The 19688-nt window shown below is 44.2% G+C and overlaps 1 protein-coding gene across 9 annotated transcripts in view; it reads left to right on the top strand.

Annotated features, from left to right (window-relative positions):
- SFSWAP (splicing factor SWAP) overlaps positions 1–19688 on the top strand; it is a 79209-nt gene that overhangs the window by 3318 nt on the left and 56203 nt on the right. For all 9 annotated transcript variants that reach the window (XM_027956390.3, XM_027956389.3, XM_004017303.6 and 6 more), the window contains 5 exons: positions 318–449; positions 4655–4740; positions 12876–13101; positions 14001–14113; positions 14994–15129. In XM_027956390.3, coding sequence (XP_027812191.1) covers positions 318–449; positions 4655–4740; positions 12876–13101; positions 14001–14113; positions 14994–15129 — 693 coding nt within the window. The remainder of the gene's footprint in view (positions 1–317; positions 450–4654; positions 4741–12875; positions 13102–14000; positions 14114–14993; positions 15130–19688) is intronic.

Raw genomic sequence — 19688 nt, 5'->3', positions numbered from 1 at the left:
ACAGTATCGTATAAATTAAAATTGATGTTCTTGTCTTTGCCGTAACAATCTTTCATACAGTTCTTAATCCCCAAGTTTCTCAGCAGGAAGAAATTTTCCACAAAAGACGTGTAATCCGCTGTCTGTGGTAAACATGTACTGGCAAAAGTACATATTGATAGATGTGAAGTGTGAAATTTTAAAAAACATTATTGCCTTGAAAAGAGGTTGGAAAAAGTGTGTTGTGTGCTTTACTGATAGCCACAACTTTAGAAATATATAAAATGTTTCTCAGTAAATTTCTGCTTCTGTTAACATAATTCTCATTTTTGTTCAAGAGGAAGAATACAAGCGGTTGAGTGAAGCACTGGCGGAGGACGGGAGCTATAATGCAGTGGGATTCACGTACGGCAGTGATTACTATGACCCATCTGAACCCACGGAGGAAGAGGAACCTTCCAAACAGAGAGGTGAGGTGAGGGGGTTGCCCGGGTGATGATGTCAGGCAGGCGCCGCGTGTAACCATAGAGTCTTCAAAGCACGATTACGGGCACTAAACAGCCGCAGTGTCACCATGGGACAGAGAAGAAACGTGATTGGTGTTAGGGTAAAACAAAGCTAAGAAGTAGGAAAGGAATTGTTGTTGGAAGTGGGGAATGAATTCAGAGTTCAGTTATCTTCCAAGGATCTGGTTGCCTTTTCCTTTCTTGCTTTTGGATTCATGGAGCAGGAAGTTACTCTGAATTCTGTGTATGGAATGTATGGACAGTGTATGTGTTGGAATCCACAGTTCTCAGGTCTTGAAGGGACAGGCATTAACCACTCTCCTGCTAACCTGCTTCCTCATAGCCACTCCTTGAGTGAAATAATGACAAGTGTCCAGTGGAAGGACACCTGTGGAGTCAGTTATTATCAAACAGAAGACAGCACAGGGTGTCCTGGTGAGCCTCGATAGGCCCTAGGACATAGACTTACCACAGTATTTTAAAGTAAGTAATATTTACCTAGAAATAAAGCTTCTAAATGTATGCCTTTTTGGATTAACTCTGAATGTTTTTTTTAAATAAACGATGGTGCTACTAAAAAAAACTGGAGCTGTGCAATTCAAAAATAAACTCCATATTCACTTTGGTAAGCCCTGAGAGCACCTGTATAACAGCCCTGCATCCTGATCAGTCATGAATTGTCAATGATGGTAACACACACTGGAAACATTAAGAGTGGATCACTTTATTCAGGATATTCTGTTTAAAGAGAAGAAGAGCTTCAGAAACCTATTCAAATGTTCGGAGTAATGAACTGGAATCACATCATAGAGAGATGGAATTCTGGAGCTAGCTGAACCTGTGATATGGACTTACTTATTGTTTTCTCCTCAAGTAAGAAATCTTCTGGCAAGTATGAAGTAACTGTGGCAGTTAATATTAAAATGCCATCTGCCCTGCACATTAAAATGCCTGTGCCCTGCAGCCACATTAGGGTTCTCCCAGCTTCTTCACCTCGGGGCCTGACAGCAAGGTGTGGGGGCCAGCTTATACAGACACTTGCCTCATTGCCCTTGCTTTCTTTCTGCTCATTACTTTATGGCCATAAGAATCACTGTTGCACAGCTCTGTTCTGCAAGCTTCTCAAGAGTTTTCCCAGATGTAATTTTAATTATATTGAGTTAAAGCCTAGTTAAGGTATTAAACACCTTCTAGCATTGACTTTTGAATCTGAGCAGACCTCAGAAGCTAGGGTGCAGTGGACGTGTTCTTGCAGGTTTGAGAAGCATACACTCATTCCTTAATCTGGAATAAGTCATCCATCTTAGGATTCTGGACAGTTCCAACTTTGTTGTTGTCTCTGAGCCCTGTACATTCTGTGTGCTTTAAATATGCAATGTTCGATCAGAAGGAAGGAATGCACACTATCTCCATTTCACAATGGAAGAACTGAGATTCATAGAACCCAGATGTCTTTTGCAAGGTCAGTCGACTATTTTGGGAAAATCTACAGTGATGTTTTCTTAACATTTTAGATTGGGGATCAGCAAACTATGACTGAAGACCCAGTTGGCGCATTTCTGTGAAGTTATATTGGAACAGCCATGGTCATTTGTCCCTGTTTTGTCTGTGTGGCTTCTGCACTTCACTGACAAAGTGGAGTTGTTGAGACAGAGGCCATCTGGCCAAAAAGCCAGGAATATTTACTGTCTGGCTTTTTGCAGAAAGATGTCGCAAACGCCTGTTCTAGGTGTTGGGTACCTGTCTCAGTGTAATTGTTGGGCTACCTGATGTCAAATATGGTTAGATTATTGAAAACACTTCAGTATTCTTGCCTGGGAAATCCCATGGGCAGAGGAGCCTGGTGGGCTACAGTCCATGGGGTTGCAAAAGATTTGGACACAGCTTAACAAGTAAATAACAACAGCATTGAATTTTAAGAACTTCAGTGTGGCTTAGTTTCTCTTCCAAGTTTTAGTGTGTTTTCTCTTTAATGTAAATTCTCCATATTTAAAATCTTATTTCTGTAACCACATTCTCAGAACTTTGCTTTGTGTGCTGATTAATTTTTTTAATGGAAGTTGGGCCCCTGTAAAACTTACAGCTCAACTCTAAATTTACACTGGTATAAATAAAATGCCACATATACAAATAACATGTACGCATGCACACACACGCATACATACTTGTATGTGACCTATGCATGCACACACTTTTCAAATAGAATACAGTTTGGTACCCAGTACCACTGACAACCAGATTGTACTTTACTGCTGCATTATCTTACAGTCTAAAATTTTAATTTTTGTTTGTTTTTCTGAGTCACCAACATGTCTCAATATTCTTTGATTTACAAAAATGCCATACAGTTGACCATTGAGCAACAGAGGTGTGAACTGGGGAGGTCTGCTTATCCTCAGATTTTTTTCTGCTTTCAATAAAAAGCAGCATTGTGCTGTTGGCCAAATCCACAGAAGTGGAGCCACAGATACAGAGGACCGGCTCTGGGACTTGAGCGTCCCCAGATTTTGGTGTCCCTGCAGACACTGAGGGGCGACTGCACTGTCCTGGTGTTCGACTGCTGTGAATCCTTGTGATATTAACCAGAAGCCTTTGACGGCGCCTTTAGTTCTGTGTAACTTCTCTCTTCCCTTTCGGCAGCTTACTGTTTCCATCCTTTATTTTCACAGGTTTTCATCATCATCTATCCCTTTTTTTAACAAGAAAAGATTTAAATTTATTTGAATCTTAGTTAGCATTACAAAAGTTGCTTTTTATCTTGTGCTACTAAAACCATTTTTCTGTGAAGAAAAGTATGTGTAAGAACAGAGCAAATCTGTAAGCTACCTATTCCAAATAGCTCTTTTGCTCTGAGTTCCTTTATTTTTGAGAACAGCTTAGCACTAAGGAAAGGCTATTCGAACAAAGTTTATACCACTTGGTCATTTTAGGGAGATACGGTAAAGTTATACTTTTATATATTCACACCTTTGGCCTCATTCCCAAAGAAATTTGGGGATTTTAAGCTGTTACTTGGCATGTTGCAAACCAGTGTTTCTAATACTTACCAGTTCTGCTGTGTCATTTGGTTACTGGAGCTGAAGAGATGGGTTGCTGATTACAGGGAGCTTTCAGGCCATAGTAAGTCTTCAGTTCTTGGGAGAGAACAAGGGTATGTGAGCTTGTGAACAGTGGTGAATACTCTTACAAATCAATCTGTGTCTCATCAGACTGCAGTCAGCAGGTCTTTTGTACTGTGAAGCCTGTATAAAATTCCTTCTTGGCTTTGCAGAGAATTAAGTTTGAAATGGTTGTCTCTTCAAGAGAATCCATTATGTACAATGGAGATATTTGTTTTGATGAAGACCTAATGTTTATTTCACATCTTTTTTGAAGAAATAAGTAGATGTGAAATTCTTAAAAATGTTAGCTTGGTTTTCTAGTAGTATGTTTTCATATATTTCACTATATCTTCTTAAATTGTTCATTAAATTGAGATGTATATAGGTACCTTAGAATTCAGAAAGTTGCAGTGTGTGGTGTCTTGTCTGGCTTCCAGTAGACAGATGTTTGTTAAGTGAACCGTTAAACAAGAAATGAAAATAGACATACATCTGATTATTTGTGAAGAGAGAGGTGGTTTGCTTGGGTGGAGAGGTCTTGGCAGTTACATGCAGGGATTTTATGGTTCAGTGATGAAAACAGCCGTCTTGCAGTTGAGCACCCTGTGCTGTGCTTGGCCCTCTGGGGAACCCACCCAGATAGTGTGGGGGTGGGCTCAGCAGATCAGAGGGGCTGGGAAGGAGGAGAGCTGAAAGTGTGTCTGCCTGCTGCGTGCAGAGCCTTGGGGTGGAAGCGCTCCCGTGCGTTGTCTCACTGCGCCTGCACCATGGCCCTGGAGTCCGCGCTGCCACTCTGTCAGTACTAGGAGGAAGCAGACAAGGACGAGGGAGGCACGGCCCCATGCTGCACCAGCCCAGCCCCCCTGGGACCTGGTGAGGTGCTTTTGCCGACAGGTAGTACAGTGAACACAGAATAGAGAGTGGAAGTGTTCCTGGGAGCTGATGTATAACAAGACCAAGAGGGGCCAGGTGATGCTCCTGCCACTCTCCCCTCCACTGTTGCTTACTGATGGTGGTGCCCTCTTTTCAGGTTGTGGTTCTGAAGTTTTACGTTTTCTTTTTATACAGAAAAAAATGAGGCTGAAAATTTGGAGGAAAACGAGGAGCCTTTCATTGCCCCATTAGGACTGAACGTGCCGCCTGATGTGGAGCTGGTAGGTGTCTTTGTCCTTCACGTTGCTATTCACTGCTGTTAGCACTTACCGGGAAGTACTCATGTGAGAGCCTCACCGCAGTCACAGCTGCCTTACAGTTTGTGTGATGCTTTACAATTATTTTTGAGTTAATGGAGGAAAACTCATCACACACCGCCTACTTTTCTCTAAAGAAAAAGAGAAACACTACAGTAGAATCACTAGACCAGAGCATCGGGGGCTCGGGAACTGGCTCACTCTCAGAGACCATGTGGTTGAATCCCCAGGTTTTACCAGCGCAGAAAAACCTAGTCAGAATTCCTGGTGAGGAGACTGTTAGCCACGTTTAGGTGTAAAAACCCTCTTGCTCAAAGCAGCTTGGCTTCAGTAAAGTTGCTCTGGCCTATCTTTCTCTAATGTGGTTTTTGTGGGCACTTAAGATAAGTGTCTGGAGAAGGCGATGGCACCCCACTCCAGTCCTTTTGCCTGGAAAATCCCATGGACGGAGGAGCCTGGTGGGCTGCAGTTCATGGGGTCGCAGAGAGTCGGACACGACTAAGCGACTTCACTTTCACTTTTCACTTTCATGCATTGGAGAAGGAAATGGCAACCCCCTCCAGTGTTCTTGCCTGGAGAATCCCAGGGACAGGGGAGCCTGGTGGGCTGCCATCTGTGGAGTCACACAGAGTCGGACACGACTGAAGCGACTTAGCAGCAGCAGTATCAAGATAAGTGTCTTCACCTTGACATTCCCTTGGCACACTTCCGCCTGGTTTTCCTCTCTAGTATGTCAAGACCCTGTGGTATCTCCAGGCAGCCCCTGCACTCAGGAGGAACACCTGGGTGGCCTCCTCTCCACCTTAGTGCCCTGCGGCTGGTTACTGGCGGAGTTGGATTAATCTCACCTCGCCTGGCTATTTCAGCTACATTTGGTTAAGGTTACATTGTAACAGGCCTCATCAATGGTTCTCCACCTGTTACCTCATTTAATGCTAGTGATCCTATGAAGTAGCTTCCTGTTACCATCTCTCTGTCACAGATGGAGAGAAGTGAAGAAGTTGGGTCACACACAGCAGGCAGGAACTCTGACTCACAGTCTTTTGACTGTCGGGCTGTCGTGAATTGCTATGCTTTGTAGGGTCCCTACATGTTTATTAGGGATGTTTAAAACATTTTTGTTGCATGTACACACCCAGAAAAGGGCTATTTGTGCTCACTGTAAAGTTTTTTCTTTGGCATCTTCCTACCATGGATGTGGGTATTCCAGGTCATTCTGTGTGTCCCGCTGTAGTATCACTGATAATCAGTGGACACTGAAAACTCACAAAAGTCTTTTGCATTCTCCTCACGTGTGCATGACACCTCCTATATTTAGTGCAGCATGGATTTGATGGTTCTTCCTCTTTGGTTTTGGTAATATACAGTTTTATTATTTTTCTGTTGACCAGTCATGATACAGTGGTATTAAGTGAGTAATAGTTCCATAATCACAATAGAGAAAGATGTTTATCAATCAATGACCAGACAAAAAGTAAAAGATGATTACAGTCACAAGCCATAATGGGAACATGATTAACCTCACAGTATAAAAAAATTATGTACAGTTTGGGGGGTGAAGCAGAGTGATGTGGTAAATGGAGGTGCATACATGCACATGATTTCATCTGCCCAGTCAGTCTCTGTCTTCTGGTTGGTGCATTTAATCCATTTACATTTAAGGTAATTATAGATACTACGATCCTGTTATCATAGTCTTAATTATTTGGGGTTTATCTTCTGTAGATCTTTTGCTTCTCTTGTGTTTCCTGCCTGAAGAAGTTCCTTTAGTATTTGTTGTAAAGCTGGTTTGGTGTTGCTGAATTCTTTTAACTTTTGCTTGCCTGGAAAGCTTTTGATTTTTGCATCAGATCTGTATGAGAGTCTTGCTGGGTAGGGAAATCTTGGTTGTAGGTTTCTGTTGAGAAATCAGCTGATAAACCTGATTGGAGTTTCCTTGTTTGTTATTTGTTGTTTTTCCCTTGCTGCTTTTAATATTTTATCTTTCTTTTTAATTTTGGTCAGTTTGATTACTGTGTGTCTCAGTGTGTTCCTCCTCGGGTATATCCTATCTGGGACTCTCTGCTTCCTGGACTTAGTTGATTGTTTCTTTTCCCTTGTTATAGGAAAGTTTTCAGCTGTTTTCTCTTCAAATATTTTCTCAGGTCTTTTCTCTCTCTCTTCTGCTTCTGGGACCCCTAAAATGTGAATGTTGGTGTATTTAATATTGTCCCAGAGATCTCTTAGGCTGTCTTTTTTTTTTTTCCATTCTTTTTTCGTGTATTCTCTTCTGAGGCAGTGATTTCCACCATTCTGTCCTCCAGGTCATTTATCTGTTCTTCTGCCTCAGGTGCCTCAGCTATTCTGCTGTTGATTCCTTCCAGTATATTATTCATCTGTTAGTTTATTCTTGCAGGTCTTTGGTAAACATTTCTTGTATCTTCTCCATTGTTTTCCCAAGATCCTGGATCATCTTCACTGTCATTATTCTGAATTCTTTTTCTGGCAGGTTCCTTTTCCACTTCATTTAGTTGTTTTTCTGGGGTTTTATGATGTCCCTTCATCTGGGATATAACTTTCTGCTTTTTCATTTTTATTAACTTTCTGTAATATGGTTTTTGTTTTAGCCACTTTGGGACTGTGCCTCTTGCTTATTCTGTCTGCCTTCTGATGGGGGAGGCTGAGGCTTGTGTAAGCTTCCTGATGGGAGGGACTGGCATGGGAAAAACTGGGTCTTGGTCTGGTGGCCAGGCCCTTGCTTGCTGCTGCTGCTAAGTCACGTCAGTCATGTCCAACTCTGTGCGACCCCATAGACGGCAGCCCACCAGGCTCTGCCGTCCCTGGATTCTCCAGGCAAGAACACCAGAGTGGGTTGCCAGTTCCTCCTCTAATACATGAAAGTGAAAAGTGAAAGGGCCTTGCTTAGTAAAGCTTTAATCCAATTATCTGCTGGAGGGTGGGGTTGCACTCCCTCCCTGCTAGTTGTTTGGCCTGAGGCAGCTCAGCCCTGGCGTCTGCTAGCTCTGTGGTGGGGGTAGTGGTGACCTCCAAGAGGGCTTACACCAACGGGGACCCTCCCAACCTGATGCTGCCAGTGCCCCGGGCCCCACAGTGAGCCCCTGCCAGACCACACCTCCACGGAGGCCCCCAACTCTAGCAGGGAGTTTTGGTTCAGTCTCCTGTGGGGTCACTGCTCCTTTCCTCTGGGTCTTGGTGTGCACAAGATTTTGTGCCCTCCAAGACTGAAGTCTCTGTTTCCCCCGGTTCTGTGGAAGTCCTATAATCAAATCCCACTGGCCTTCAAGGTCAGATTCCCCAGGGGTGCCCAGTCCTTTTGTTGGATCCCCAGTCTGGGAAGCCTGACGTGGGGTTCAGAACCTCCCCAACAGTGGGAGAACTTCTTTGGTATTATTGTTCTCCAGTTTGTGGGCTACCCACTCGGTGGGCATAGGATTTGCTTCTATCGTGATTGTGCCTCTCCTGCAGTCTTGCTGCAGCTTCTTCTTTATCTTTAGCTGTGGGGTATCTTCTTTGGGGGTTTCCAGTGTCCTCCTGTCAGTGGTGGTTTAACAGCTAGTTGTGATTGTGGTGCTCTCGCAGGGGATGAACACGTGTCCTTCTGCTCCACCATCTTGAGCTGAAAGTCTGCTCTCTTCTGATGTTGTTATAAAATGGTCTCTTGAGTGGGAAATTGCTCTGTGTAGGAGCCAGTTGTGAGTGCTCACTGGGTCTCCAGTGGACAGCTTGCTTTTCCTTTGTGGTGATGTCAGTAGTGGATTTTTCATAATTACTGTGAATTGGAGCAGTGATCTGCTGTGTGCATTATACACACGCTGTCGTCTCCACGTTAGTGGAAGAGCTCTAGCAGACAGCTGTCTGTGTCATATAGTCCATCTCGGTTACTAATGTTGAAACTGCTGGCATGTGTTTATGTGGACACATGCTGCCTGGGTGGGTAGGGGCTTCTCTAGCTCCTGGCCATGTGCGGCTGAGGATGGTAAAGAGAGCAGGTGCTTTAGGGGTTCTTGGTTTCTAAATTAAGTTTTTGGTTTAGAACCCAGTGGCTACAGGGGCTCTGGGGTTTCGTGTGAAGCATTGGGAGCAGTTAAGAGGTCACGGCACCCTGGGGACGCGTGCTGGTGCAGGCTCGAGGCTGGCCACTTGTTTCAGGTCCAGCCCCTAGACTAGATGCAAGCCCCTCAGGTGGCCTCACAGCTCTATTTTAGCTTTTTATACTGACTCTGTGTGGCTACTTGTATGTTTCTTGGGAAATAAGGACCTAGTTTTTGCCAGAATATGTAGCCCAATGGTTGTCCTAACAGTGTTTTCAGTTACCTGTTCCTTTCCCAGGCTTTGCCACCTCCTGAGTTCTGCACACGCCCAGGCCCGTTTGTGGTTGTCTTGTCTTGCACTGCAGGGAAGGTAGAGGGCATGTCTCAGCCTGGTCTCTCACCCACCTGAGATGCCATGGACCTTCTGGACCTGTCTGTTCTGTACCTTCTTTTGTTTCCCTCAAGCCGTGGGGACCAGAAGTGCTACTGCTCAGCACACCCATTTGAGTGTATTTACATGGGAAATGCGCTTTGTTGTTCAGTCACTCAGTCATGTCTGACTCTGCGACGCCATGGACTACAGCATGCCAGGCTTCCTTGTCCTTCACAATCTCCCAGAGTTTGCTCAGACTCATGTCCATTGAATCGGTGATGCCATCCAACCATCTCATCTTCTGTCATCCCCTTCTCCTCTTGCCTTCAATCCTTCCCAGTATCAGGGTCTTTTCCAGTGAGTCGGCTCTTTGCATCAGGTGACCAAAGTATTGGAGCTTCAGCTTCAGTATCAGTCCTTCCAATGAAATGTGCTTGTTTAACTTACTTTATGGACAGAAGGAAAAGGGGGAAGGATTCAATGCACAGTCCCCATCATGGGCTGGGTTTCCGTCTAGTAGGTTAATAGCAACAGCAGCCAAGGAGTGTTCATTAAGCAGGTGCTGTGAGCCAGGCACTGTGCTGCTCGGCTCCTCAGTCCCCCTGACACCAGTATTTCTGTGACGGGGACACAGGCTAGACGTGTCAAGAGTAGCGGCCCCAGGGCAGCCCAGAGCCATTGCAGAACTTGGGGCCACATGGTTACGCTTCGTTGAAGGTTGTTCTGATTAGAGCGTTAATTCTGACCATGTGTTCAGCTGGTGTGTTGCCATGGGATGGAGGCGGGGACAAATTTTATTTACCCATGTCCCTGTGGAGTTCGTGTGTTTTCTCAGGAGACTGTGAGGACTGTTCGTGTATGATGAGCGCTAACTAACCCCTGGCCCAGCACGTGGTGTGCATGTTTGTTCTTCTGGTGCTTTGTCTCTTAACTGTTTGTCCCTCTTTCCATGCAGAACTTAAATGTGTTTTTAAAAACACGTATGTCACCATGTTCCTTTCTGGCTTCAGGATTTTGAATCTGGTTTCAGTAGACCTTTCCACCCCTGACAGCCCTATATTCCATGCTGTTACATCCATAGTTTTGTTTTTACAGTGCAGTTCATGACTCAGTCTGATGTTTGTTTGGGGCTGTGATCACAGGGCTTCCCTGATAGTTCAGTTGGTAAAGAATCCACCGGCAATGCAGGAGACCCCAGTTCGATTCCTGGGTCAGGAAGATCTGCTGGAGAAGAGATAGACTACCCACTCCAGTATTCTTGGGCTTCCCTTTTGGCTCAGCTGGTAAAGAATTCACCTACAGTGTGGGAGACCTGGGTTCAATCCCTGGGTTGGGAAGATCCCCTGGAGAAGGAAATGGCTACCTACTCCAGTATTCCGGCCTGGAGAATTTGATGGACTGTATAGTCCACAGGGTCGCAAACAGTTGGACACAACTGAACGACTTTCACTTTCATGATCACAGAGGAGGAAAGGGCCAGCCCAGCTGCTCCTGGGGTTCCTCACTTATTCACCCCATGTGCCACCCAGTCTGGCCCCCTCATTTTCTCCCGGCTCCTGGATCTGAGCTCCAGTCTTTTCAGACCTTTTCAGAAATCTCATACTTGTGCAGGTTTTCTGAACTCACATACTGTTGTCCCATTTTCGATTCCTACTCTGGAGTTCTTAGAGCCATATTAATTTTGGGGGATCTGGGAGGTGTTAGCCCCCCTTCTTGGGGCTCAGTCATTTTCTTAAAGCACTTTCTTGAATTAGAAAATCATTTTCCCCCGTATCAGTCTTTGTAACATATGTGTGTTGAACATTGGGCATATCCTTAAAATCTCATCTTTGGGTGGGAATGATTATATTTTTAAATAGAAAAGGATTTTTCTAAAACTTACATGATAGAGCAAACAGTGTTCTTTCTCCAGACCAGGCATTTGTCTTATATACACTTGCTTTAGTAGCAGATCTTGAAAGGACGTTCATAAAGTACTTTGCTTCTCTATACTCATCATCACTTTGTGAAATGACCTGTCTGTTTCTCTGCAACCACTGTAGCCATAATACTGCCCAACACGTGGCTAGGTCATGAGAGAATATCTCTGCATATAGGGGCAGATGGGGTTATATTTTCCCATAAGGGTCGTTATTCTGAAGTAATCATAAGTGATTATCATATATGCACTGACTCAAAAATTAATCTTCCTGTTGAGGCAAAGCCACTGAAAACATGCGTCAGCATCCAGACTTAAGTATTCAGTGAGCCTTCAACATGGTCTCTGGTTTATTTCAAGATCAGTGAATAGGTTTAATTGTAGACATTTACGCTGTTCAAGAGTGAAGGACGTCATTAGTTCAGGAATCATATTTGAGAATTAAGGCATTGGTATTTCGTGAAGGATTCAGGCCTCAAGTGACAATAAGCATCTTGACTGTGTGTCATTAATGAGAGGCCATTTCCCACTTTATTTGCATGTAATTTTCTAGTATTAATCTTTTCATTGATACTAATAAAAGTATTTCAGATGTGTGGCTTCCAGCCTCTGGTCTGAGGGGCTCCATGTGTGAGTAGGAATTGCTCAGCTCAGGATGTGGTAGAGGTAACTTAGCAGCAGGTGCAGGAGAGAGGTGGGGTCTGATTCCTAGTAGTAAACTCACTCTAAGGCAACAAGATGATTCACCCAGTAAAGGTGGGTGAAACCCTCCCTGTTCTGGCCAGACCATACCTTGCTGTTCAGTTGCTAAGTTGTGTCCAATTCTTTGCAACCCCATGACCTGCAGCATGCCAGGCTTCCATGTCCTTCACTATCTCCCTGAGTTTGCTCAAACCCTTTTCCATTGAGTCAGTGATACCATCCAACCATCTCATCCTCTGTGTTTTCCATTGGGAAGTTGACTCTTCCCATTGCGTGACCAACGTATTGGAGCTTCAGCTTCAATATTCGTCCTTCAGTGAATATTCAGGGTTGATTTCCTTTAGGATTGATTAGTTTCATCTCCTTGCTGTCCAAGGGACTCTCAGGAATCTTCTCTAGTACCGCAGTTCGAAGGCATCAGTTCTTCAGTGCTCAGCCTTCTTGATGGTCCAGCTCTCACGTCTGTACATGACTGCTGGAAAAACTGTAGTTTTGACTATATGAACCTTTGTTGGCAAAGTGATGTCTCTGCTTTTTAATACACTGTCTAGGTTTGTCATAGCTTTTCTTCCAAGGAGCAGGTGTCTTGTAATTTCATGGCTGCAGTCACCATCTGCAGTGATTCTAAAGCCCAAAGAGAAGTGATTCTTAGATCCTTGAAAAGCTTGTTGAAACATGCACCCTCTCCTAGAAATATGCATGTGTATGTGCTGAGTTTACATACAGCTTCCCAGAAGATTCATAACCCCCTGAAGCCTGTCTTGGAACCATGTTTAAGGGTGCCCAGTATACGGAAACCTGTTGATTTTCTTACAGAAGTCTTCCCCCGTCAATTCAGTACAAAGCTAGCATGTCCTGCCTCAGCACGGGAGTTTTCTCCTCACAAAATTCAGAAACTAGTTGTCTTGTGACAGGGGCCAGTGTCACTCAGTTCAAACTGGGCTCTTCCCCTTGAAATGTCTGTAGTTTCTTATAGTTGGCAGTAAAAACCAGGGTCACTTCTATGTTTTGAGTCACAAAGTCAGTGGACAAGAGAACAAACTGGTGACATGAATGTGTGTGTGTTTTCTCATAGCCACCAACAGCCAAAATGCATGCCATCATTGAGCGCACGGCCAACTTCGTGTGCAAACAAGGTGCACAGTTCGAGATAATGCTGAAAGCCAAGCAGGCCCGAAACTCTCAGTTTGACTTTCTACGCTTCGATCACTACCTCAACCCCTACTACAAATTCATCCAGAAAGCGATGAAAGAAGGACGGTATACGGTACTGGCAGAAAACAAAAGTGAAGAGAAGAAGAGTATGTGAGACTGTTTCTGTCCTGCGTTGGTTGGGGTGGAGTGGGGCAGGGGTAAGGGGGGCCCTGGAGAAGTGTAGGGAGAGTCATCCTCATAGATAGAAGCTTGAAGTCTACACTGCAGAACTTCCAGAGCGTTTATGAAGTCCTGCTGCCAGGGCCCGGGGATTAAACCCGCTGGTGCTCCGTAGTCTAGTATGACACTCTTCCTAATAAGTCTGAAAATATGTTAGATTCTTTATTAATATTTTTATAGAATGGTGATGTAGAATTAAATATTGATGCCATCAGAACATATCCAGGTAGGTTGGAAATAATTCCTTCCTTTGGGCTGTTGAACGTGTCACAGAGAAAGCAGCAGGCTCATGCTTCGTGGATGGTTCTAGGGTACACGCCCGGTTAGGGCGTAAGGTTGAGTGTCTAAATTTGAAGTTCTTACGGCAAAGGCTAATTAAGTATTTCGAATAACATCCTGAGACAGCAGTATATCTGTCTGCCATTGAATTTTTTTTCAGCTGAAACATGATTTTCAAAATCAGTTGTATCAGTCTTACTGCAGACCTTACCTTCTCCATGTTAGTCTCCTGTAGGTTTCTAAAATACCTGTTGCTGTTATTTTACCTTCATAAATCAGTAAGATTTTTGCCTCTTTATATAAAAAATGTGAATATTCAGTGGCCCCTGACCGATAAACGCCAGAGGGGAGGTGCCACTGGGCCACGCCTTTCTCACCACCTGCCTTGCTGTTGAGTGACTTCTGGGGCAGTGAGATGGGGAGTCTTTCCCAGAGGGATTATTTGGACAGATAATCGAGGAATGGCAGCACATAGTTCTGCCTTTGTTCCTACATTCCCACACAGTATATTTGTACCGTAAAATCTTGAAATGTGCTTTGCTTTCAGAGTCAGGCGTCAGCTCTGACAATGAAGATGACGACGATGAGGAAGATGGCAGTTACCTGCATCCGTCCCTCTTCGCCTCGAAGAAGTGCAACCGCCTGGAGGAGCTCATGAAGGTGCTGGTCTCCTTATAGAACAAAACTGCTAATTTAACCTTGGAAGTTGTTAAGCATGTTTTTGTGTAATAGCTCTATTTCGTTTTACGATCATTGAGGTATATTTCGCCGTTTTGTTTGACTTGGCAGCAAAGGATTTGGTCCCTTTATTTCTTATATGCCCTGTTTTATATAATCACAAGCATATTGTTTTCATTTTATTATATTTGGGATTTTTTCACTATTTGGGATATTTAGAATGAGTAAAATGTTGGTTAAGACTTAGAAAATGGGTTTTTCATACAGATTTTATTATGAGAGGATTTCATAGGTGCATAGAGTATGTGCTGCTTGAAACCATCTGTCACAGGAAACATAATGTTACCTAAAAACCTATTTATTTTTTTTCATCCCTATCATTAGGAGTTAATCTACACCCCTCATGCTGCCATTTGTGATGTGAGAAAACGGGTCCCTCAGACCTAAGCTTATCTTTTCAGCAGTCACACAGTGCGGCTGATCGATTGGACCTTAAAAGCTGTTGGTGATTAAAAATGAGAAATTGTTTTGAGGAGGGGCACAGTTTGAGATTTTGAGTGAATTTGGAGGCTGACACTTTTCGAGCAGCAGTCTAGTCCTGTCTCCCATCCTTTCTTTCCCTCATGTCATTAGGAAGAGTGAAGTGATTCATTTATTCACTTCCTCTGGATCTCATGACCAGCTAGAGATCTCAGCCACAATTACTCAGGACCTCCTTGTGTGCACACACGCTTACATGCGTGTGCTGAGGTTTTTCTGAAGCGTAGATACTGTTCTAAAGTTGAGATGAACCTTGCCACAGAAGGGTTTTGTGTCTCAGAATGCAGGAAATGGTGTGACCTGGCATCTTCTCTCTCTGCAGCCTTTGAAGGTGGTAGACCCTGATCACCCCCTTGCAGCACTGGTCCGTAAAGCCCAGGCCGACAGTCCTGCCCCCACCCCACCCACGGCGGATGGTGCAGCCGTGCAGCCCTCCCAGGTGGAGTACACCACTGACTGTGAGTATTTTGTTGTGCGCTTCCCGGCAGGGTGTCAAAAAATATGAAAGCTGGCGGGCAGGTCTGGTAGAGGTGCCATGAGGAACCTTTACGTTGAGCATCCTTAGCGTGTGGCCTCATCCTCTTGCTTGTTGCTTCATATTGGCAAGTGGCTGCCCTATCACCAGCATCAGGCCTGCATTCCAGGACAGATGAAGAGGAAGGGCAAGAGCAGAAAGCAGTGTCACATGGTCTTCTCATCCTACAGCATAGGCTGGGGGATGGACTTTCATTTGGACACATTGCTGCCCTGAATAAAATCAGTTCTGTTAAGAAGAGCAGGGAGAACAGACATTGGTGGACGTGTAGTGGTGTCTGCCGTGGTCACTTCGCTGAAAAAGACGACAGGGCTTAAAACAGTGTCTAATATGCACCTTGGAATTGTTTTCGGTTCCCACTTATTCTCTCTGATTGCTACTCTTCTTAATCTTAAGATTACTAATAGAATGCAAATCTTGAAGTTTTATTCAAGAAATTATTTGAAAGTATTTAACCTTGGTCTTACTACCAGGTCTTTTAAAAATTATTTTATTCAGAGGTTAAATATTGAATGAGAGAAGAACCTTTACCAAAGCCACAGGAATTCTGTTCATCCTACATCTGGTATCTGATTCAGTGAATCCATCTATAAAGTTTGTCACTCTCAGCGATTAGAGGGTCAGCCTGAGGTTAATTCCGTTTTAAAATGTATAAAATGCTTGCTTTGAGGGAATGAAGCTTTTGTTAAAAATGATAACTGTGTCCTTATATACTTCCTGTCTGGCACTGGCATGCAATAATGTGTAATTTTGATGTGCTAAATTAACATTTTTAGACCTCAGAAATAAGTTGCTTTAGTGAACTTAATGTATATGTCCTTATAAGAAAACCTCTTAGAGAACTCAGGTAACATCTTTAATGCTTAAATCAAGTCAAATGAAATTTCTTTAAATGTTCAAATCAAAGAGGAGATCTGGCCCTGTTTCATCTCACCTGCTGGTTAGGGTTTGGGCTTGGGGTGTGGTGGACCATAATAAGCGGAAATGCCTGCAGCATTTTGTAAATCACTCCCCAGGGGCTTTCTGTGTAGACAGCCCGCACAGGTACTGCTGCCTCAGCCCAAGGTGCAAGCTGCTGAGCGAGACGTCTCCAGTTTCCGTCTTCCTTGCTGTGTCTTTTCAGACCCATCCTTGAATTTCCACAAGTTCAGTGCGCTGTCCCTGCACCTCCACTAAATTCCTAGAGCTATCAAACTTTCTTAAATTGGGAAGGAATAGAAATTCAGGATTGAGTGGCGGTTACCTGGTTATTCTCGCTGCTTATCACTAGTGTACATGCAGTTAACTGTGATATTGGTAATGGCTCAGCGTTGTCTAGAGACCCTGTAGGACTGGGCAGGGGAATAGCCGAGTGAGAGAAGCTGCTCAGTGACTTGGGATTTCACTGCAAGGTCCTGTGGTCTGGGCCAAGTAGTGACAGGATGAAAGTTGTGGGCAGGTCCCAGGGAGCCCATGACTTCAGTCCCTTCTGCCACCAACCAGGGGCCCCAGAGGCCAGAGTGACTCATGGCAGCCTCTTCCCCCACCCCAGTATAATCTCACCCTTGCTCTTTGCAACTGCTGTGAACCAGTTCATAGGTGAGAAGTCTTGGTTCCCTACGTGACCCATGACCCCAGATGGAGATACTCCAGTCAGGGGGCACCATTAGTAACTGGCTCTTCCCCTCAACAAAATAGTTGTTTTGATGGTCATCATTCTCTGGTGGCCCAGCTGATAAAGAATCCACCTACAATGCAGGAGACCTGGGTTTGGAAGATCCCCTGGAGAAGGGAGAGGCTACCATTCCAGTATTCTGGCCTGGAGAATTCCATGGACTGTATAGTCCATTAGGTCGCAAAGAGTCAGACATGACTAAGCGACTTTGACTTCACTTCATCACCTTCACACGTGCAAGAGTGACAGACATGAGTAGGAGAGGGCCTCTGAGGGGTCTTGCCTGGACACACCCTGCATCGAGGGCAGCCTCACATCTGCCTAAGTCCGCAGAGATGAAGGAGGTGGTGCTGACAGAACGTGTGGCTGATTAGACATGGCAAGGGCAGGGACCAACTTCTAGGTATTCCAGAGAAGCAAGGAATCTAGCATGTTTGGGTGAAACATCTCAACTCACAGATGTTGGCAGTGAATTCGTACTTTGTAAAAATATAAGGCAGTCCAGCAAAACACGCAGCAAGCCAGATGCTGCTCACAGGTGCCTGCATCAGACCTCTGCTGTGGGTGCAGGAGGAATCACAGGCTATGGGTCAGAGGGAGCTCACAGAGCTCCTCTGTGGAGACTGTGCTCAGCGGTAATCAGCTCTGCCTAGAGGCTGGGGAGCAGGCTCTGAAACATCCTTCAGATTTCAAACAGATTTAAATGCAATGTTCCAGGAGCGAGACCAGTTTTATTGAAATGAGGAGGACAAAAATCAGATTCCTTCCTGGTAGGAAGTGAATGGGTGGTGTGCACGACCCCTTGGCCCCTTCCTGGAACTTGCTTGTGAAGAGGAATGCGGGGACAGCACGTAGTGAAGGAGACGTTCCCTGAGAGCCCTCCCTCGAGGATCAGCCCCTTGGTTTGCCATGACAACAACCCATCTAGCATCCAAGAGTCTTAGGGTGGGAGAGGTGGCCAGGGTATTCCCAGGAAGAGCCCGGGGCTAGAATTTGGCTCTGGATCAGAAAAATGCTTAGAGATAGCTGTACTTGGGTTCTCGAAGTTTGTTTTTATTTGTGGTTAGATTCTTAAAAATTAGCGAGCAAGAATATGAAAAATTTGAAAGAGAGGCACAATAAAGGGCCACATCTGATGTGGCCCATAACTTAATCAAGTGATGTGTTATAATAGAAGTCCTTGGGAGGTCTGAATTATTTGGTGATTTAAGGAAAGCGTGTGATTAAAACAGGTCTGAAAATGCTCCGTCCATACGTACCTGAACATGTGCCCCTGTTGACTCACTTTTGGCCTGGGCCACACCCTTTCCTCTGATGGGCGTACTCACCACAGCCAGCCTGGGTTCGGTGAGGTGAGGTGTACATCAAGAGCAGAACCCCAGGCTTGTGGTATCTTCCTTCTGCACTTTCACAGTTCTTTCTCCCTCCTTGGGTTCCACAGCAGTTTATTGTTTTTGTATTTTAAGCAATTGGTGTTTTAACCCATCTTTTAAAGGATTCAGTTTCATTTTCACAGAAGCAGCCATTCTCTTTCCCACCCAGATTTCATCTGTGTGCATACATTTTAATTAAATACCTACATTCCAGTACATTTAACTAGAAAATGTTTAAAAGTTAAAAACTCTGCTGGTAAAAGCAGAAGGCTCAGCCGTATAAGGAGGAATATCCTGGCCTGGTGTGTTAGTGCCTCCTGGGGCCTCCCCAGGACAAATCCCAGGAGACTCTTCAGAGGGAGAGAATGAATGAGCCCCCCAGAGACAGGTTCAGATGAGGAAGGGCTGGCTTATGAAAAGCATGGTGTCAGAAAAAAGCTATTCAGAAAAGATCCCATTAAAACCTCGCCTTTTATCTAACAGCAGAGTCACTTCCAGGTTTAAGTGCCAGATGTGAGAGTCTCAGGAAAGTAAGTATACTTTAACAGATAAAGAATCATCTATTTAAACCAACAGACATGATATTTAACTAAAGAAAAAAAATAAAGCTATCAAGAAAGCAGAAAAAACTAATAATACACAAACAGTTTTTATAGTCAAGTAGGAAAAAAAACTTACAGTCCAGTAGAAAAAATGAACTATAGTATGAATAATTCACAAAGGTAAAAATGACCATACAATTTTTTTTTTAAAGGTTTACCCTTGCTGCTCACTCAAATGGCATTGTATCTGCTGACTTTAGAACCTAATCTCCACAGAAAATAAAATCCAACATTTCTTTTAAATCAGGCTGCAGCAAATATATGAAGAATCTGAGACTTCATTACGATAAAAAAATATCCATTCTCAGGAACATGAGAGTACTTTGAAATTATATATCTTAAGATAAAATAGAAGTTTCTGGGCTATGGAAAATGTTCTTTTGTGTATACCTTTTTAGATTTCTTAGTAATCACAGATTAAATAAAAAGATGCAAATGACCCTACAGTGACATGCCATTTTTCAGCTGTCACATAAGCAAAGGACAAGGTTGACAGCACTCACTTGTTGCTGGTGAGAGTGTAGACTTGTATCCAGCAGAGTGGGGGGCAAGTGGACAGTGTAGACCAGAACTAAAATGCACCTGCCTTTGACCCAGAATTTCTTATTTCCCCAATATTTCTACAAATATATGTGTAAAGACTGAGCTAGAAGAATGTTCACTGTGGGACTTCCCTTATAGCTCAGTTGGTGAAGAGTCTGCCTGCAATTCTGGAGATCTGGGTTTGATTCCTGTGTCAGGAAGATCCCCTGGAGAAGGAAATGGCAACCCACTCCAGTACTCTTGCCTGGAGAATCCCATGGACAGAGGCGCCTGGCAGGCTGTTGTCCATGGGGTCACAAGAGTCGGACAT

Source organism: Ovis aries, chromosome 17, assembly GCF_016772045.2.
Source record: "Ovis aries strain OAR_USU_Benz2616 breed Rambouillet chromosome 17, ARS-UI_Ramb_v3.0, whole genome shotgun sequence".
NCBI classification, from domain to species: Eukaryota; Metazoa; Chordata; class Mammalia; order Artiodactyla; family Bovidae; genus Ovis; species Ovis aries.
Note: the sequence above shows the minus strand (reverse complement) of the source record. Positions and strands in the feature narration are given on the sequence as shown.